The sequence below is a fragment of the Octodon degus genome, unplaced genomic scaffold (assembly GCF_000260255.1).
Source record: "Octodon degus isolate 3935 unplaced genomic scaffold, OctDeg1.0 scaffold00148, whole genome shotgun sequence".
Taxonomy (NCBI): domain Eukaryota; kingdom Metazoa; phylum Chordata; class Mammalia; order Rodentia; family Octodontidae; genus Octodon; species Octodon degus.
Genome location: NW_004524724.1, coordinates 5,729,970 through 5,747,085, shown reverse-complemented (window position 1 = coordinate 5,747,085; position 17,116 = coordinate 5,729,970). Strand labels below are relative to the sequence as shown.

Below are 17,116 nucleotides of genomic sequence, written 5' to 3'. Positions count from 1 at the left end.
GGTCTCTCCCGCAGGGGCTGCGTGGGCGCGGGCGAGCCCGTGGGCGGCGCGGGCGTGGAGAGCCGCGTGCAGGTGCTGAAGACGGTGCCGGTGAACCTGAGCCTCAGCCAGGAGCCCGCCGACGGCAAGCGCGAGCCCTTCGCGGCCGAGGGCGCCGCCGTCATCCCCGTGTCCGGCATCGCCGTGGTCAAGGCCGAGGACTTCACGCCCGTCTTCATGGCGCCGCCCGGCCACTACTCGCGCGGGGAGGGCGACGACCAGCGCGTGGTCATCTTCGAGCAGGCGCAGTACGACCTGGCCGCGCACGGCGCCTACCTCAAGGACGACCAGCGCAGCACGCCCGACAGCACCTACAGCGAAGGCTTCAAGGACAGCGCCGCCGAGGTGAGCGCGACGCGGAACCCAGGGCGCCGGCGCCCGCTTCCCGCCGGACCGAGTTCCCGGCGCACAGCCGGGCATTTCCGGTTTCCGCCGCCAGTGGACGGAGTGACTGGCCCTGCCTTGCCTCCGAGTGCGGTAACGTGCGAGGGAGGATATGCCTTGGCTTCTTTTGTCTCCGCTTGCCTTTCCTTTGCTCCGTTCCTCTTTGCTTTTCTTTCCTTTCCTTTTCTCTTTTTTCCTTCACTTCTTTTCCCTTTCCCTTTTCTCTCTTTTGCCCCCCCCCAACTCTTGCGGGTAGCTTCATTTGTTTTAGTTTTAGCGTTAAATATTTGCAAGGAATTAAGAAAGTTGGTGGGGACATTTCCTGCTCTGTAATGTTTTCACTCCCTGTAGCTTGCAATCTTTCATGATGTTGCCTGTCTATTCTTTGATAAACAGTATAGTTCTTTAAAGCCTTGTTGTACTGACTTCAAGAAGCAATTGGTACTCTACAGTTAGGGACCGCATGATTTCTTCGCAGGTACCCTTGGAACTGACGGAAACATTTTTTGCCTGCTTGCTAAGTTCTAAATACTGAGTCTGACAATTCGGATTTGTGTATAGCTGTGTAGCCAACGTCAGTAACACCATGTAGAAAGTCCTCTCACTTTGAAAGTTCCTTTGAACCCCCTTGGAGGCAAAGCCCACCCTTTCTTGGCAAACATTTACCTGCTTTCTGTTACAGTGTTGTTGCCTTTTCTATAACTTCATATAAATAGAAGATAAAGTATTGATGGCACAACTTGGTATTGCCAGTCTGACTTTGCATTCACAGAGATCTAGCATTATAAGCAAAATGTCATACACTCTTTTTGTTTTTTAGGGAAAGGTCTACAGGGTGTTCAGGGTCTCACTACTAGATTGGACTCTGGTGATCTGCCTGTTTACAGTCTCCCAAGTGCTGGGATTACAGGCGTGGGTCACCACTCCCAATCTCAATTGCAGTCTCAGCATGCCTCGGTGGTGGGGCCAGCCCAGCAGGCCTGGGGATCGAACCCGCAGCCCCTGCCCCTGTGCCTGCTTTCAGGTGCTTTAATCCACTGAGCTATTTGGCCAGCCCCCTTCATACACTCATTTGATCACTACTTTTATAAGGTGTTTGTTCAAATCTTTGGCTCAGTTTTTAAATTGGGTTACTTACTTTTCTTTTATTAAGTCCTGAGTGCTAAGTGGTACCAATATAAGCCCTTTATCACTTACATGTTTTACATCCTGTAGCCTTTTTTGTTTCTTGTTATTTATTTATGTATTGTAGTACAATAGATTGAACCGAGGGCCTTCTTGTTACCAGTCACCTAGAGGTGACTTCTAGGTTCTTTCTATCCTGAGCAAAGAATTGGTCGAGACAACTACAGATGGCAGCTATGTTTTATTAGAGATAGGAGAAGAAATGGCCTGCAGAGCAAATTTGGGCCAAGGAAAAGTAGGAAAAGAAGAGTATTTTACAATGTGAGCACAGCCACCATGAAAGAGAGAGAGCATAGTGGCAAAAGCGTAGTCCTTTTTTTATTATCCACGTCTCAGACTGACATCAGGTGTAGGCTATCGCATCAAAAGCCTGTTGAAGCTCTCAGGAGAAGTCTGTGCAAGGCTTTGGGGCCCGCTCTGCGCAGGTGTTGGGATCTTGGGATGCCTCCTTTTGCAGCCATGTTCTAGCCATGCCCTACCTTCCTCACTGAGTTATAGTCCCAGCCCTTTCTAAAAATTTAAAAATTTTGAGACAGGGTCTCTCTGAGTTGCCCAGCCTTGGCTAAAATTTGATATCCTCCTGCCTTGGCTCCCTAGAGTGCTGAAATTGCACACCACTCTTGTTTTCTTAGCTATATTTCGAAGAGTAACACAGCTTAATCTGATGGTGTTCATTTAATCGGTTTTGTCTTTAATAGTATGCTTTTGGATGTTGTTTAAGAAGTCGTTCACTAACCCAGTGTCACAAAGATTTTCTCTCATATTTGGCTTTTATTTTTCTAGACTCCAAAAATTTTATGCCTTACATATTGGTTCTCGTTCATTTTGAGATTGTTACATGTGAGATGAAGTAAGGATTAGTCTCAGCACCATTCATTGAAGAGATAATCTTACATCCATTTAATTGCTTTGAGATCTTCTTAGAATAACCACTGATGTTATAGTTGTGGATTGCATTCTAATTTTGATCTAGAATATGTAACAAATGTTTTTGTCAGTTCAATTCAGCTTCCTTGCTCTTTAGGAGCAGTGTCTCTGCATTTGGGAATGATTGGCTTTCCAATCTTGGCTGATATGAGTCAATAAAAGGCAGTGGTAGAGGCCAGGAGTGTTGCTTAGTGGCAAAGCACCACCTGGCAAGTGCAAGGCCAAGAGTTAGATAAGTGTGGTGGGAGCCAGTTACTGTCAGACAGCTGCCTATTTAGTTGGGGTTGGGACAAAAGCAGCTATGTGAGGTTGAGATTCTATTCCTAACCAGTAACATTTAAAAATAATCTTCATTAAGTGAGTATTTGTTGTGTGCTGGGCATTATCTTAGTCCATTTGTGCCACAGTAACAGAATATCTGAAGCTGGGTCATATCTAGTGAGCAGAAATGTACTTGACCCACTGTTGGGGCTGAGAAGCCAGGATCAAGGCCACATCTGCTAAGGCCCTCTTGCTGCCTGGTCTGTGGAGGATGGGTGAAAGGGCAACAGCACACAGGTGACAGGCACTGATTTTGCTTTTCTAACAAATCCACTCCTGCAGTGAGAACCCACACCCGTGGTGACATCAGTCCATCCATCCACAAAGGCTGCTCTTCTGGCCTACTGCCTTCTGGGATGTCCCACCTCTCCATGCTGTGGCCCTGGGTTTCCAACATGGGAATGTTGGACAGCATGCACAGGCCACCACAGCCTGGATCTATACCCATGTAATCCTTACCAGAGAGCCCTCTGTGGCAGGTACTGTTCTTGTCATCCCTGGTTTCTTAGTTAGGAAACTATAGGAGACAGCATGAGTGTCAGAGGAAACTTGACCCATGCTGTGTGCTCCAGTGCCCACATCTGTGACCATAACTCTACGCTCAGGCAGACTGCAAGACCTTCTAATTCTCAATAGCTCCACTGCCTAGACAGTGACTCATCCGAGTATCTGTTTAAAATCTGAGTGTCCTTCACCCATCTCAGTAGCCCTGCTTGTGCTAGGCAGGACTGGTAGGACCTGGTACCCCTACAGTACCAGCTGTGTGTTCTGACCTTGGGAAAGCACCAGAATCAGGCAAGAGCAATTCCCCGCCCAGAGGAGGCTAACATATTTCTTAAGGCTCAGGGGCTTGACAAATGAATTTGTAATATTCCTCCTAGATAAAAAGTCTTATAATTAGCTACTTATGTTATGGTGCTTAAAATAATTAAGAAACTTTTTCTAAATAAAGTCAAGTTATTTTGTAGAGTTGTGTGTGTGTGTGTGTGTGTGTGTGTGTGTGTGTATTTGGTACAGGGTCTCACTATGCAGCTCAGACTCATAGTGATCCTTCTGATTTCAGCCTCTCCAGTGCTGGGATTGCAGGCCTGTGCTACCAGACCTGGACTCAGTTAATGGCTCAGCTTGCCCTGGGGGTGGGGCCAGTGCGGCATGTGGGAAATCTTGTAGAATTTTTGATGTTGTTGAATATTTCCATTTTCCCCTAGGTAGTGAGGGGTGCTTCTGTAGAAAAAGCGGAAAACTAAAGCTATCATTTCACCATGTCCTAGCAGCAAAATGCTTTGCCACCAAGGCTTGCCATTGGTGTGTTTTCTCACATGTTGTAGCATTAATTGATGAATCACAGAAGAGTATATGGGTGGGGCCCATTGTCAGTGTGTTTTTAGGTATGTGGGTGTTGTAGATAAAGAAACTTGGCAAAGAAAGCTGTTGTATTTGGGGCTTTATTTTGACGTTCATGAGAAAGATAATTGACAGATAGTAAGGGCTAAGGATATTCTCACTGATTTTGGTTAAGCTGTTCTTTTAATCTTGATAATCATTATTTGTATCACAGATTTTATTTCAGCCTGATGGAAATTCAATTGGATGATCTATAATGATCTTTAGGCATTTTTTTGCCGGTTGGTTATATGAGTGAATTGGGGATATTTGCACTAAGAAAATTTCATCAGGAAAATTTGTCTAAAGTCTAGTACTTCTTTTAGGACAAATATGACACAGAACGTCTGGAAGCCTCTTTGTGCTAGCACATTTCATTCTCCATTGGTGACCTGTTGGTCTTTGCATTTATGTGATGGTAAGAAGGAAGACGATAGTTTGGATTAGACCCTGTCAAGGTACAGAGGCATTCAGAAACCAGCCTGGGTATGTAGCTCAGTACAGAGGTCTTGGGTTCAACCCTCCCCCAGTGTCGCTCTCAGGGATTCTTGTTGAGGAGTGGAGCTAGGGTATCACTCAGGCGGGGGCAGAAGGGATGTTTCTCACACAGCTGTGTCACTGTCCTCTGCCATGTGCCCCCAGGAGCCTTGTCCTTCCCCAGTGGTGTCCATCTCCTTGGGCTCTGTTTTCTTCTTCAGAGTGCACACAACTTGTAAATTTGTGAGTGAAGATTGCTTCACTTCTCCACTACACCAAAAGATCCCTGAGAGCAAGGACCTTTTCTCTTTCTGTTTACGTGGTACCCATCACAGTTAGCAGAGTGCTTGGAGTATGGCAGACAATCAGTATCTACTAATTGAAAGAGTGAAGGCATGAGGAATAGGACCTAAAAAATTGATGACTCACTAAAGCCATGGAATTCTTTAGCTTTGTCTGACTTTTCCCACAGTTAAATAACCATTGTCTTTTGTGCAGTATTTTTCTCCCACATCAAAAGTAAAGCTAGGATTCTGACATTCACAATTTAAATGCACTCATCACTGACCGTTGCCTAAGGATAATCTACCAAATGTACATTATCATGTCTTTACCGTCAATTTCTGAGTCCAAATGAGCAGGGCACTGACGGGTGCACTGTGAAGTAAGGTGCAGCAGTGCTGGCTGCCTAAATGCCTTTCATCCCGTAAGGAATATACAATGTTTCCAAGGGCTGTTGGAGACTACAGCCAGGTGGAACAAGGAATTTGTCACCAATTCTTAGTATTAATTCATTTATATTCCAGTAATCCAGGTAGACGATCTACTTAATTTAAAAAAGTAATAGACTAAAATAAAAAGTTTTACCTTAAAAAAATAAATATTCATGCTTGTGCCTTATCCACTGTTTTTACTTTTTCTTAAAATTTGTGCCAAGAGAAGTTCATGTGTTGGTGTAGAGTTCTGTATCGTAGTCCGCGTACAGTTGACAGTTTTTATGAGTTTGAGCACTCATGACATCATGCCTAAATACATCACCTGGAAGGATTGGAACCATATAATTTGTAGACCAACTTGTATGGTGGGCACCCTTCCCTGGCTGCAGAGTTCTGAGGCAAGGGCATAGACTCGGGCAGGCCATGGTTACTGACGCTGATTCACGCAGTGGTGATGGATCACTGAACTTGGAAATGAGTCCTTTCAGTCTCAACGTCACTTCCTTAAGAGCTTTTTAAAACACTGTGCTATCCTCCTACTCCACAATGCCATGGTCTCTAACTATAACTCATCTCTGTTGAATAGAACTTTTGGAAACAAAGGAAATTTTCTTTTGTGCTATCTAGTATGGTAGCCATTAGCCACACATGGCAGTTTAGTATTAAAACATGGCCAGTTGGCTGATGAATTGAATATTTAATTTTATTCTATTCTAATAGCACATAAGGTTAGTGGCTACTATTGAGCAACAGAGACCTAGACCCTGTGGACCTACCACATTTATACCCACTGTTTTGTCTTGGCTCATGGTGGTCCTCTTTCATCTGGATTACTTCCTTTCAGTTTTTTCAGTCAACACATGTTCTTCTTTGGAGTCAGAAAGAAGCTCAGACTGAATTCTCCCTGCAGTTTCACTTCTCTCCCTTCCCTCGCAATACCTTTTCTCTTGTTTTTCTTGTAAAGACGTGAGTCATGAATAAGTGAGTGATTCATCATAGGCTTTAACACACAGTTCTTTGCCATAGTTTAGCTTACTTTGTTGTTACTTTTCGTGTGAATTTTCTCTGTCCCTTTGCCAACTTTTATCTCTCCGAGGCTTGTGCCATTTGTATAATTTCTGTATTTCTTCTGGTACAAAGAAAATGGAAAAGCCCCAGAAAATGGCCAATGATGCTTTGCTAATTGGCTTTTGTTACAAATGAAATATCGATCATGTCTGTCATGATTGTTCACCTAGTCAAAGAAACATTTATGCAAAGGGATTTGTGTCATAGGATTTACTTGCTAAACTTAAAAGGAAAATCTTCCTAATTCCAAAGAATGACTAGATAAGGAGAATCATAAATGTGTGTGTAGAAACCATGATTAAAGTGTGTGGTGCGTAGGAATTAAATTGGGAAGAAAATTTGGGAAACCATTCCTGACGAAGGAAGCTCTTGAATTGTGAACATAGAATGGAAGTTAGTATACAGACATGAGAGGCAGGAAGGTGATTTCTTAGAGTGAGAAAGGACCTGTGTGCGTGGGCCGTCAGCCAAGTACCCTTTCATAGTGCTCTGCTCCATCACCCAGCGTGCCTGGGGGCGGTGCTGAGGTCCCTGTGCTTGCCTAAGCAGAAGCTTAGTCTGCTAAACTATCTCATCTGCCCAAGACCTACTCTTAAAGTACTATAATATGGTCATTTGCTTTTATTTATTAGTACTTAGTAAGCAGATATTGTGTTTATGTATATCAGTCATTGTTCTTAGTACTTTATTAATCTGTGTATTCCTTCTGATCCCTGTCAGTGGCCATGTAACATGGAGCAAATGTCACATTTGTTTCTTGTCACGCAGCTGTCGGAGTAGTACTGGTGCTTTACCCTAGGTCAGTGATGGCGAGCCTTTCAGAGCTTTCAATGATAATAAATCGCTCCCTTGGGCAGTCTTGCTTCACTAGCTGTGCTTCTGGCCGCTCTTCCATCGTGCTTGTGCCGTGCAGTCTCTGTGTGATTAATGTGAATTTGTTACATTTGGAGCAAATGTTGGAGAGGACAGAGATTTGAGGGATGATCGTATGTTTGAAGAAACACTTTCTAGTACCTGCGGACTCTCCGAGAAGGCCTGTGAATGTGTGAATATTGCACAAAGCCTGGACACGCTTTTTGTTAAGTGTGGCTCTGAGGATGGATCGATGTGTGAGAATATCATGCTAAAAAGATACAGTTTTCCTTATTAAGGAAAGGGGAAACAAGAAACTTGGGGGGGGGTGGACCCACCTATTTGTTTTAAATTGTTGACTTGAATCTTGCAGAAATTTCGGAGTGCTTCCGTTGGGGCCGAGGAGTACATGTACGACCAGACATCAAGGTGGGTTCTGGGAGGCTCCTTTTCACTGAGAACTCTAATTAAAAGATAGATTTTAAACATCTTTTCTTTTCTTTTTCTTTTTTGGCGGAGCCAGGACTTGAACTCTGGCCCTTGTGCTTGCCAGGGAAGTGCTTATTCCACTGAGCCATCTCCCTGGCCTTATTTATTTTCTTTTTCTTTGTGTACTTTAAAAAAGAAATCTGATTTCTTTTGCCTTCAATTCTTTTCTCTGTGCAAATCAACTTCTGCATCCTGTCTCCAGACTTGGCCCAGTCACCTTCTAAGATGTGGGCACAGAGATGTAGTGTTTGTACCCAGTGGAACACTATTCGCCATAGAGAAGGGCCCACTGGAGTCATCTGTAGGAAATTGGACACAACGTGAGACCATGCTGTTGTGTGGAATAAATTGGTCATGTAGGCTTGGAAATTGCATGGTTTTTCCTATTTGAGAAACTCAGTATATAAATAGAGCAAAATAAAAGTTGAGTGATAGGAATAAGGGAGGAAAGAATTTTCCTCAGAGGGAAAGAGGATGGAGAAATAGAAAGGGTAGCAACAGGGGAGAGGAAGGGAATGAAAGAGGACTGAAGGTGCACCACATACCTAGTCCTCACAGCATTATAAGCATGTACTGCAAATGTGGACTGAAAAGAAATGAAAAAAGGAGAAATTTCTATTACAAAAAATAAAACAAAATAAAACAGCAAAAAGGAGTGGGAATACATGAGAGCTCAGTGTCGCAATTCCCGGCAGTTGAAGGCCTGGCTTCTCCAAGGTCTCAGGAGACCATGAGCTGACGCAGCTCTTGCTGAGCGGACCAGAGGAAGGCAACACATCCCACATCCGGAGCCTGTGGGACGGGCAGGCTTAGGGGACACAGCAACTCCACGCACACATCCTTCATGTCCACACATACTTATTCCTGAGAAAAGTTTTCCCATCTGGCCTCTCATTTAGTCTTTGATACAGATAATGTGCAAGCTACTGGCCCAGGTGATCTTAATATCCTGTCCCGATGTAAAGCTTTATCATTTAGCAGTGCTACATCAAAATTGCTCTCTTGGGAGAGACATGACACCAGAGTTGATTCTGTCATGACTTATTTTCTATCTCTGAAATACCTTGGGGGCTGGGGAGATGGCTCAGTAGAATAAGCACTTGCCTGGCAAGCACAAGGGCCTGAGTTCAATCCCCGGTTCCACCAAAAAAAAGAAAAGAAGAAGAAAAATACTTTTTGTGGAATTTTCTTGGTTTCTCAGCTTAAACCTCAGATTTTTTATCACGTAGGAGGAACAGTTTGTCTCTCAAAATAATTTATTGTAGAAATTAATATGTAGGTACAACTTCAGGGGAATATAAGATGTGGAAAGCTGGAGCCCATATCCATGCCCTGTCAGTAGGCTGTTTTAAGAGACCAAGTGTTGTGTAATATTTGCTCCTGGCCTTCCAAAGGTGCCAGACTGGAAGTGCTGAAGATCTAAACTTGGTGGCAGGTCTGTCGGGTCCGAAAGGACAGTGCCTGTTACAGGATCTCCCCTGGGCCTACACTGCAGCAGAAATAAGGGTTTTTTTCGTTCTTTAAAACATTTTCTTATGAATACATCCTGGTTTTATAGACTAATGAGCTTCATTTGGCAGATTTGTGGGTTCATATGACATACTTTGATCCTTTGCATCCCTCCTCATCCCCTTCCCTCCCAGTTTCACTTTTTCTTTTTTGTTTTCAATGTGCATAATATATTTTGACCATATCTATAGAAATAAGGTTTTCTGAACAAACATATTAAACAGAAAAAGACTGTGGTTCATGCCTATTGTGCTCATTTTAAAGTTAATATTCAAGGTTGGGAATATTTTGTGTTTCTGTGTCATGATTCATATCATATTTTAAAATACTAGGGAAACTATTTTGAGTAAGAATTTATAAATATTTCCTGTACTGAGCTGAATACTGAGCATTTTAGCTGTAGCAGCCTGCAGTCTCTATGACAACACCCAACTCTACTGTTAGAGCATAGAAGCAGTCCCATCCTATGCACACAGAGGACTGCAGCTGTGTGCCAATAAAACTTTACTTATAAAAACAGTCAGTGACCTGGCTTTGCTCCCCACCACCATCATTTGCAACCCCCTCATTTATAGCAGCGAGTGGTGAGTTCTGTGTGTATAAAAAAACCCACAGACACAAAAGACAAAAACAAATGGACAAACAAAGTCAACCATCCCCACTGGGGAGAAAGCTCAGTGGAATAAATGCTTGCCTGGCAAGTGTCAGGTCCTGAGTTCGATCCCTGGTACTGCAAAAAACCAGTCAACCAACCAACCAAACAAAAAAACAAGCTATCCTCATTAGGGAACTAGATTCCCAAAAGTGAATGTAGTTTTGGATTTTCACCTTTTGAAATATTTTCAACTGAGATATGGCTATCTGTAGCATCTTGGTAAAAAGATGTTTCACTATCATGAATAGAAATTAAAGAAAAAGGAAGGTTAAGTATGCTGACCTGGAGAGGAGCATCCCCACATCTGGCAGACTGTCAGTTCGCAAGCCTCGGGGCCACACCTGGGCACCGCTGACACCACCGCACATCTGCACAAACCCACACAACTGGCCAACATATCATGGACCTTCTGCCCTTCCGAACCATCTGGTTTATGGGCCACGATTAGAAATGTATGGATTGTACTGGCCATGGTCTTTGGTCTAGCCTCATCTCTTTGCCATATGCTGTGCTGTGTCTTTAAAATATAGTAATATTGGTTAATATTCATACAAAATGCTATTGATTCGAATAGCTAAGGAAGGCAGAAAAGTCCAAGGAGTGAATCTGACCAATGTTTGTTTTCTGTTCACAGTGGCACATTTCAGTATACCCTGGAAGCCACCAAATCCCTCCGCCAGAAGCAGGGGGAGGGCCCCATGACCTACCTCAACAAAGGACAATTCTATGCCATCACGCTCAGCGAGACCGGAGACAACAAGTGCTTCCGACACCCCATCAGCAAAGTCAGGGTATGGCTGTGTTCTCAGAAGAAAGTAGCACAGGATCAGGTGTGGCGTGGCATGGAAGAAAATTCCAAAATAAATAACTCTAGAACAAATGTAAAGGAGTTGAACAAAACAACAATTGGCTTGTAGTTTATCATCTTAATTGGTAACCAATAAACCCTGGGGCAGAAGCTTGGTTGCGCATGCCTTCTGACTGTATCCAAGGAATTTTCCTTGTTTCATTTACTACTTACTTGCTGCACAGTTGTTGTTTTTAACTGATCTTAATTTTTCACATAAATAGGTATACGTAGGATTCCATTGTGATCCAGAGGGAGCTGGTCCTCTGTGTGAAGGAGAAAGCCATCAGTCTGAGCCTGTCCCTGTGCAGCTTTGTTTAAACGTCATCTGCAGCCCAGGACATACTCTGAGCTCAAGGGATGGGGCACAGTCCCCGCCAGGTGTCACTTGGAGGAATTTTCACCTCCCTGAGCATTATTCCTGTTGGTGGGAAATGAAATCAGAGCCGAGCTCATGGTCTGGAAGCCTGCCAGTTTCTGGCCTGCTCGCCACTGCCAAGAAGGGCGGGGACTAGTAATCCCTCTCTGGTGAGAAGGAGCATTATGGCAGAGCTCTGGGAAGAGGTTGAAGGATTTTCCCTGTCCATTGTAAGATGGCCCTTTCTGGCCTGCTATAAAATGCTTCCCACTGCTATTACCACAGCACCCAGCCCCCTTGTTTTCTCCATGCTGCTTCGCTCTGAGCCCTCTGCAGCCCACTGCGGAGCATAGCAAGGCTTGAGGTTGCCCAGCGCAGGTGGAGGCAGGGTCCTGCTTCAGCCCGAGCCACTGTGGGATGAGAGGGGTCAGGTGACTGAGAGTCAGAGTTAGCGTGTCTCAGCCCTGTGGTCAAACCACAGAAGAGGATGGATGTGACGGCTGCGAGGGATTACAACAAACCATGTTGGTGGGGTCCTGTGCTATGCCAGGCATTGTGTCAGACTGCCCAGCACTGCAGTACTATGATGCTACTGATCAGGAAAGTTGGGCTTTCAGAAGCTAGCAAGTGGCCAAGGTTATAGGAATCTAGGATATATCCCAGACCATCAGACTCTTGAACACAACTCTTTAAATGAAAGTGTAATTTTTATTTGGAGTAGAAATAAACACATGCCACCTGGCATACTTTTCTGTATATGAGTGGGAAGCTTTGAACCTGTTGAAGGAAAGGTCCCGAGCTGGCTGGCTCTGAGTCCCTGCAGCAGAGGTCTGCTCCTCTCTTGGCCACTAACCCATGTCTGCAGAGACCTGCGACTTCTGCATTTGAGTGATATGGACACACTTATCTGTAGTCCCTTTTCTAGCCTAATCTGCATTGGTGTGCAAAAACTGCTGATGCATCTGTGAGCAAGGAGCCAGGTTTTGAATCAGAAGCCAGCCGCCAGCATAAATTTGCTGTTACTCCTTACGCTCTGGGGCCACCTTGCTAAGCAGTGGACCGTAATTCTTGTTGTGCTCAGAGTCAACATTGCCAGTGGCATCATAACTAAATGAGCAATTGACTGCAAATGTGTAATTGCTCCAGAGGGAAAGGTCTTCAGAACTGAGGGTGGGTGAGGGCTCTTCTGGGAATGCCAGAGGAGTGTTCCTGATGCTGTAAGTAAAGACGTCTTTGCTTGCTCTCGGCACTGCCTCCACTGCATAAATGACAGTGGGTTTGTGTATATGTAGATTACTAAAGCTGTTGGTAACTTAGAACCAAAGAAGTTGTGGGTTCTTGTTTGTATAAAACAGAATGAGTTTCTCAAGCTATTTTTATATCCACATTATATTTTAATTGATAACATAGTTGCCTTCATACTTTGGTATGAGATTCTGTAGCTTAAATCTTCATTCATGTGAATGCCTCTTTTGCCCTTTCCCTCATTTCTTTAACATTTTCCTCGTTACCTCCCGTGCTCTAGCCTGAGGCTCTTAATTAGCCCATGAGCAGATGTTTGCTCTTTACAAATGGTACTGCATGCTTTGTTTAAGGACACAAAATTTCAAAAGCGTGCTCATTTTTAATACACAAATATTCTGATGTTTTGTTTCATCTGATTGTTTATGTCCTTGTGGTAAAATTGATATAGGATTCTTTTTTCTCTGTGTTGTTCTTGTTTTCCAAATAATTATCTGCCCTCCATTCCCAGTAGTATCCCCACTGCTTTAATACAAAGCCAGCCATACAGCTGGCTTGTCTAGGCTTTCTTTAAGCAAGAAAAGCTGCATTAGAGAACTTAGCTGCAGAAGGACTTTCAGAACCACCTGACCATGTAAGGCCACAGAGGCCCTAAGCAGAGAATAAACATCCCTGTTCTCCCTGTTGCAGAGTGTGGTGATGGTGGTCTTCAGTGAGGACAAAAACCGGGATGAGCAGCTGAAATACTGGAAGTACTGGCACTCTCGGCAGCATACAGCCAAGCAGAGGGTCCTTGATATTGGTGAGTTGGACGTTGTATTGCTTTTCCTGTTGATGTACAAGATACCCAACACCCACAGTTGTAAAGAGTGGAAGTTTAACTTGGCTCATGGTTCAGGAGACTCGGTCTACGGTCAGCTGGAAGGAAGGACAATTACGGCAGGGTATGGCGAAGTAAGGATACTCAGTTCACCCTGACCAGGATGCAGAGAGGAAGGCCGAAGGCCCACATGTGGACCTCATGGGTACGCTTCTGGGACCCACCAGACTCAACCAGAAATACCCTCTACTAAGCCCCTTGGCAGCTCCATGCCAATCAAGTTGACAGTGAAGTTTATCTATGACAATCACAGTAGGGACCTCCCACCTGAGGGGTTACTACACTGGCACACTGCTCTGCATGCACTGCTCCACGGGAGCCCACGTGTGAGCACGGTGAGGGTCTACGCAGCACACAGTCTGTGCCCTTTTTAGGGTCTACGTTTATCACACATAAGGTTAAGAAATCAAAGCAGGGCCAATGTGAGAGAAAGCATTTTCCTTTGACCCAGTCAGTTGTCATAGTTGACACTGTTGTGGTGCATTAGGTTTGCCACAACACTTAGAGTGTCTAAAACATGATTCCACACTTTCCTTGTTGGAGCCAAATAAGTAGTCAGCAGTCAGATGAACTCTTGTCCCCTTTGACAGAAGCAAACTTGAGCTCATGTGACTGAATGTGTTGCAAAGTCACCTACTACAGGGGAGTGGGATAGTAGAAGATGGTTAAACAGAAGACATTTGAGAACCCTTCCTGGCCAGTGGGGAAGGAGTCGCAGTGAAGAAGCCTGTGTGCTCCCAAACGCAGCATCTTTTCTCAGGAGCCTGAAGCCCCGTGGACAGTGTCATCTTCCAGATAGGAAGGCAGAGCCCACGCCAAGTAGTTCAGTGGAGGGAGGCCTTGGCCCAGGCTGGAAAGGCTAGAGGCACAGTGAAGCAATGCCGCTATTACCTTTGGGGCTGGAGAATCAAAGGCAAGAGGGGGTGGGTGTTGGGAGCCACCCAGCGGGAGCTGGGACCACAGAGGCAGCAGTTTCTCTTTGGGAGGCAGGGCCACAGCAGGATGGCTGCCAGACACTTCCAGTGCCAAGGAGGAGGAGGAGGACAAACGCCTCTGCCAGTGCTGCTCAAATTTAACCCAAAGCCAGGGGGCACACAGCTTTGGAGAAATGTATTTGAAAACATCTCCTTCTGAGAAAGAATAAAGTAGGCAGTCTCAGCTGCCAGATACTACTTAAAAGCACAAATAGAGGATGCGACTTTCAGTCATTTTTTAACACCTCAGCTACATACAGCTGACACAAGAAGGCTTTTCTTATATTATAATTTTTATTTGCCCATTTTGCAGACCAAGTGGCTGCAGTCTTGGTGATGTAAGCGGAAGGAGGGTCTCCACATGTTGAGTGTTGCGAGATGTTACTGAGCCATGAAAGGGATGTGTTTATTTTTTATATAATGCGTGAGGGACTTCCCAGAACTTCATTTCACCCTTGACCAGTGGGAGAGCTTGGTAATGACCAGGTGAAGGGTAGAGACTCACCACTGAAACTAATTACTGGCTTTTTACGATGCGCTTCCCTCACTTCCAGCCCTCATCACACGGGAACACACACACACACATACACACACACCCCTATTGACTAGTCAAACATATTGATCTAATAACAAGGATATGAAGCTGAGGGAGTCTCTCCAGCCCACCATCTCAAGTACTTTCCTCAGTCATGAGCCCAAGTCCCAAGATAGGAGCTGTCTTCTCAACTCAGCTTGAACACTGCACCCCAAGATTGAATAGGGACTTAGGGACCATGCTGTAACCTGCTCTGTAACCAGTCTGCATCGAGCAGAGGAACCATTTTATTTTATTTGAAAAGTTAGCCTTATAATTATTACCCAGGAAAATAAGAAGAGCCATTAAACAGAAATATAGGCTGGGTTCAAATAAAGCAAATAATAAAAGCATTTTACTGGCAGACTTGTTGATTCAACCTTGATATTGTTACAGGGCTTAGTTCTGTGGTACCAGGAAGACTTCTCAGCTCTTGGAACCCTTTGTGTTTTGCTTTTCTTCTCTGTCACCTCCTGTCAGACTTTCCTCCCTTGTGTAGAGCACACCTCAGAGTGCACACACAGGCACAGGTGGGAACCCCCACATGCCTTGCCGTTGAGACCTGTGACTTGGAGCATGAACAGCTTCATGGGAAGCTGGCTCATTTGCCTTTATCCTGAGACCATGGCATGAAATCACTGCCCTTAAGCTTGGCTTAACAAACACAAAAATGTCACACAATCCTGTACAGAAGTCATGCTGAGTGTTTCCAGGGTGGAGGAGGGCTGCTGCAGGGAGCAGGTGCATAGGTAGGGTGAGGGTTGTCCTCGGGAAGCTGGGCATAAGGTTGTACCTGCTGTGAGCCCCGAGGGGCTGCACAGGGCGTTGGTGCCTGCAGAGCAGGCAGGGAGGTCAGAGCGTTGGTGCTGCGCAGCTGCCCTTGTGGTTGATGGTCTACTAATGGAATTTTTAAAAGTGGGGAAGGAACCAAAATTACTTGATTCAAGCCCTTTTTAAGACTTTTGTGAGGCTGGAGGTTAAAATTTGGGGCTCAAAATGCCCAATCATCAAATCTTCACCGACATCTGTGAGCGGCCAGTTAGCGGAGCCCTCCCAGCGTAGACCTGGAAGCTGGACAGAGAGGCCCAGCCGAGGCCCTTTCCCTAGCTTTGTTCAGTATAGTGCTTGGGGTCTGCACCTGTTTTTGTGGAGGCCCTTGGCTCTCCTTACCTACAAGCACCCTGTGGGCTGGTACTCAGCTGTTCTCAGGGCTGCAGCATCTGACAGCTCTGCGCAGCTCCTCAGGGCCTAGCTGTGGTTCCCTGCGGAGGGAAAAGGCCCTCGAGGCCCAAGGCAGAGGGAAGCTGCTCCTGCGCTCAGCTCCAGATGCTCTGGTGTGAGCCCAGTGTGCCGGGGGGCAGTCCCCTCCAGAGACCTTCCCTGTCACCCGGGACTCCTTGGACTAGCAGAGGTCCTGCTGAAGGAGAGAGCTGTTTCCTTTTGAGCGCTGCCTATCTTCCAGGCTCATTTGGTGTCACATAATATTGTTTCTCCTTTGTCCTCAGAACATTCTTTACGGTGTTAAAAGCTGAGATGGTGTGGGATGGGGATTTGCCCCAGGGTCCCAAGCTCAGAAGTGGTTTAGTGGGAACAGAAACCCAGGAATTCCAGGATTTGGTCCCCTCTTCCTGCTGTGTGTCACCTTTGTTTCTCAACTCCTGGCTGTTCCTTTTACCTGCCAGGCGCTGACATGCAGAGGGCTGAGGACATTCGTCAGTTGGCCTTCCCGAATATCTCTCTGTCCTCGCCTTCCAGCACCAAGGGCATCCTGCAGTCTGGGTGGTGGACTCTTGGCCGTGAGTGGGTGGAAGTTTCCAGAAGCCAGCTCAGATACGTGGTTCTTGGGTATTAGATCATAAAGTATTTGGGCTGGGGAAAGAAACCTTAGCAATTAGCTCTGCCTTGGTATAAGCAAAACAAACAAACCCAGGCCCAAGAGGACTCTGCTGCTTTTCAAAACATACGAGTAAAGTTCTCCAAGTCTTACAAGTTATTTCTTGTAAGCTCCTTGAATCATAGCAGTCACTCAAGGTCATAAATGAGTTCACATTCTGCAGCCCAAGGAGCATTCCTGTGGCAGTTACATCTCCTGTGTGGAAAAGCCACTTGAATTATATTTGTAGCTTGATTGTCTCTGAGTGTAAAAGCACTATCATATTGAGTCATAGAGTCAGCAGTGATCCTGTATTTGGTAACTCTAGTTTGAAGAAATGCACGATTCATTGAGCAAGCATTT

The 17,116-nt window shown here is 45.3% G+C and overlaps 1 protein-coding gene and 1 long non-coding RNA gene across 6 annotated transcripts in view; one reads left to right on the top strand and one right to left on the bottom strand.

The window, feature by feature from the left end:
• Grhl2 (grainyhead like transcription factor 2) overlaps positions 1 to 17,116 on the top strand; it is a 129,645-nt gene that overhangs the window by 53,171 nt on the left and 59,358 nt on the right. For all 5 annotated transcript variants that reach the window (XM_023702307.1, XM_004642263.3, XM_023702309.1 and 2 more), the window contains 4 exons: positions 15 to 384; positions 7,726 to 7,781; positions 10,640 to 10,796; positions 13,143 to 13,254. In XM_023702307.1, the coding sequence (XP_023558075.1) occupies positions 15 to 384; positions 7,726 to 7,781; positions 10,640 to 10,796; positions 13,143 to 13,254 (695 nt within the window). The remainder of the gene's footprint in view (positions 1 to 14; positions 385 to 7,725; positions 7,782 to 10,639; positions 10,797 to 13,142; positions 13,255 to 17,116) is intronic.
• LOC111812887 lies at positions 7,087 to 10,802 on the bottom strand. Its single transcript, XR_002818259.1, has 3 exons — positions 10,713 to 10,802; positions 7,691 to 7,815; positions 7,087 to 7,416 (listed from the first exon to the last, which is right to left on the bottom strand). It is a non-coding gene; the product is annotated as an uncharacterized LOC111812887 (long non-coding RNA).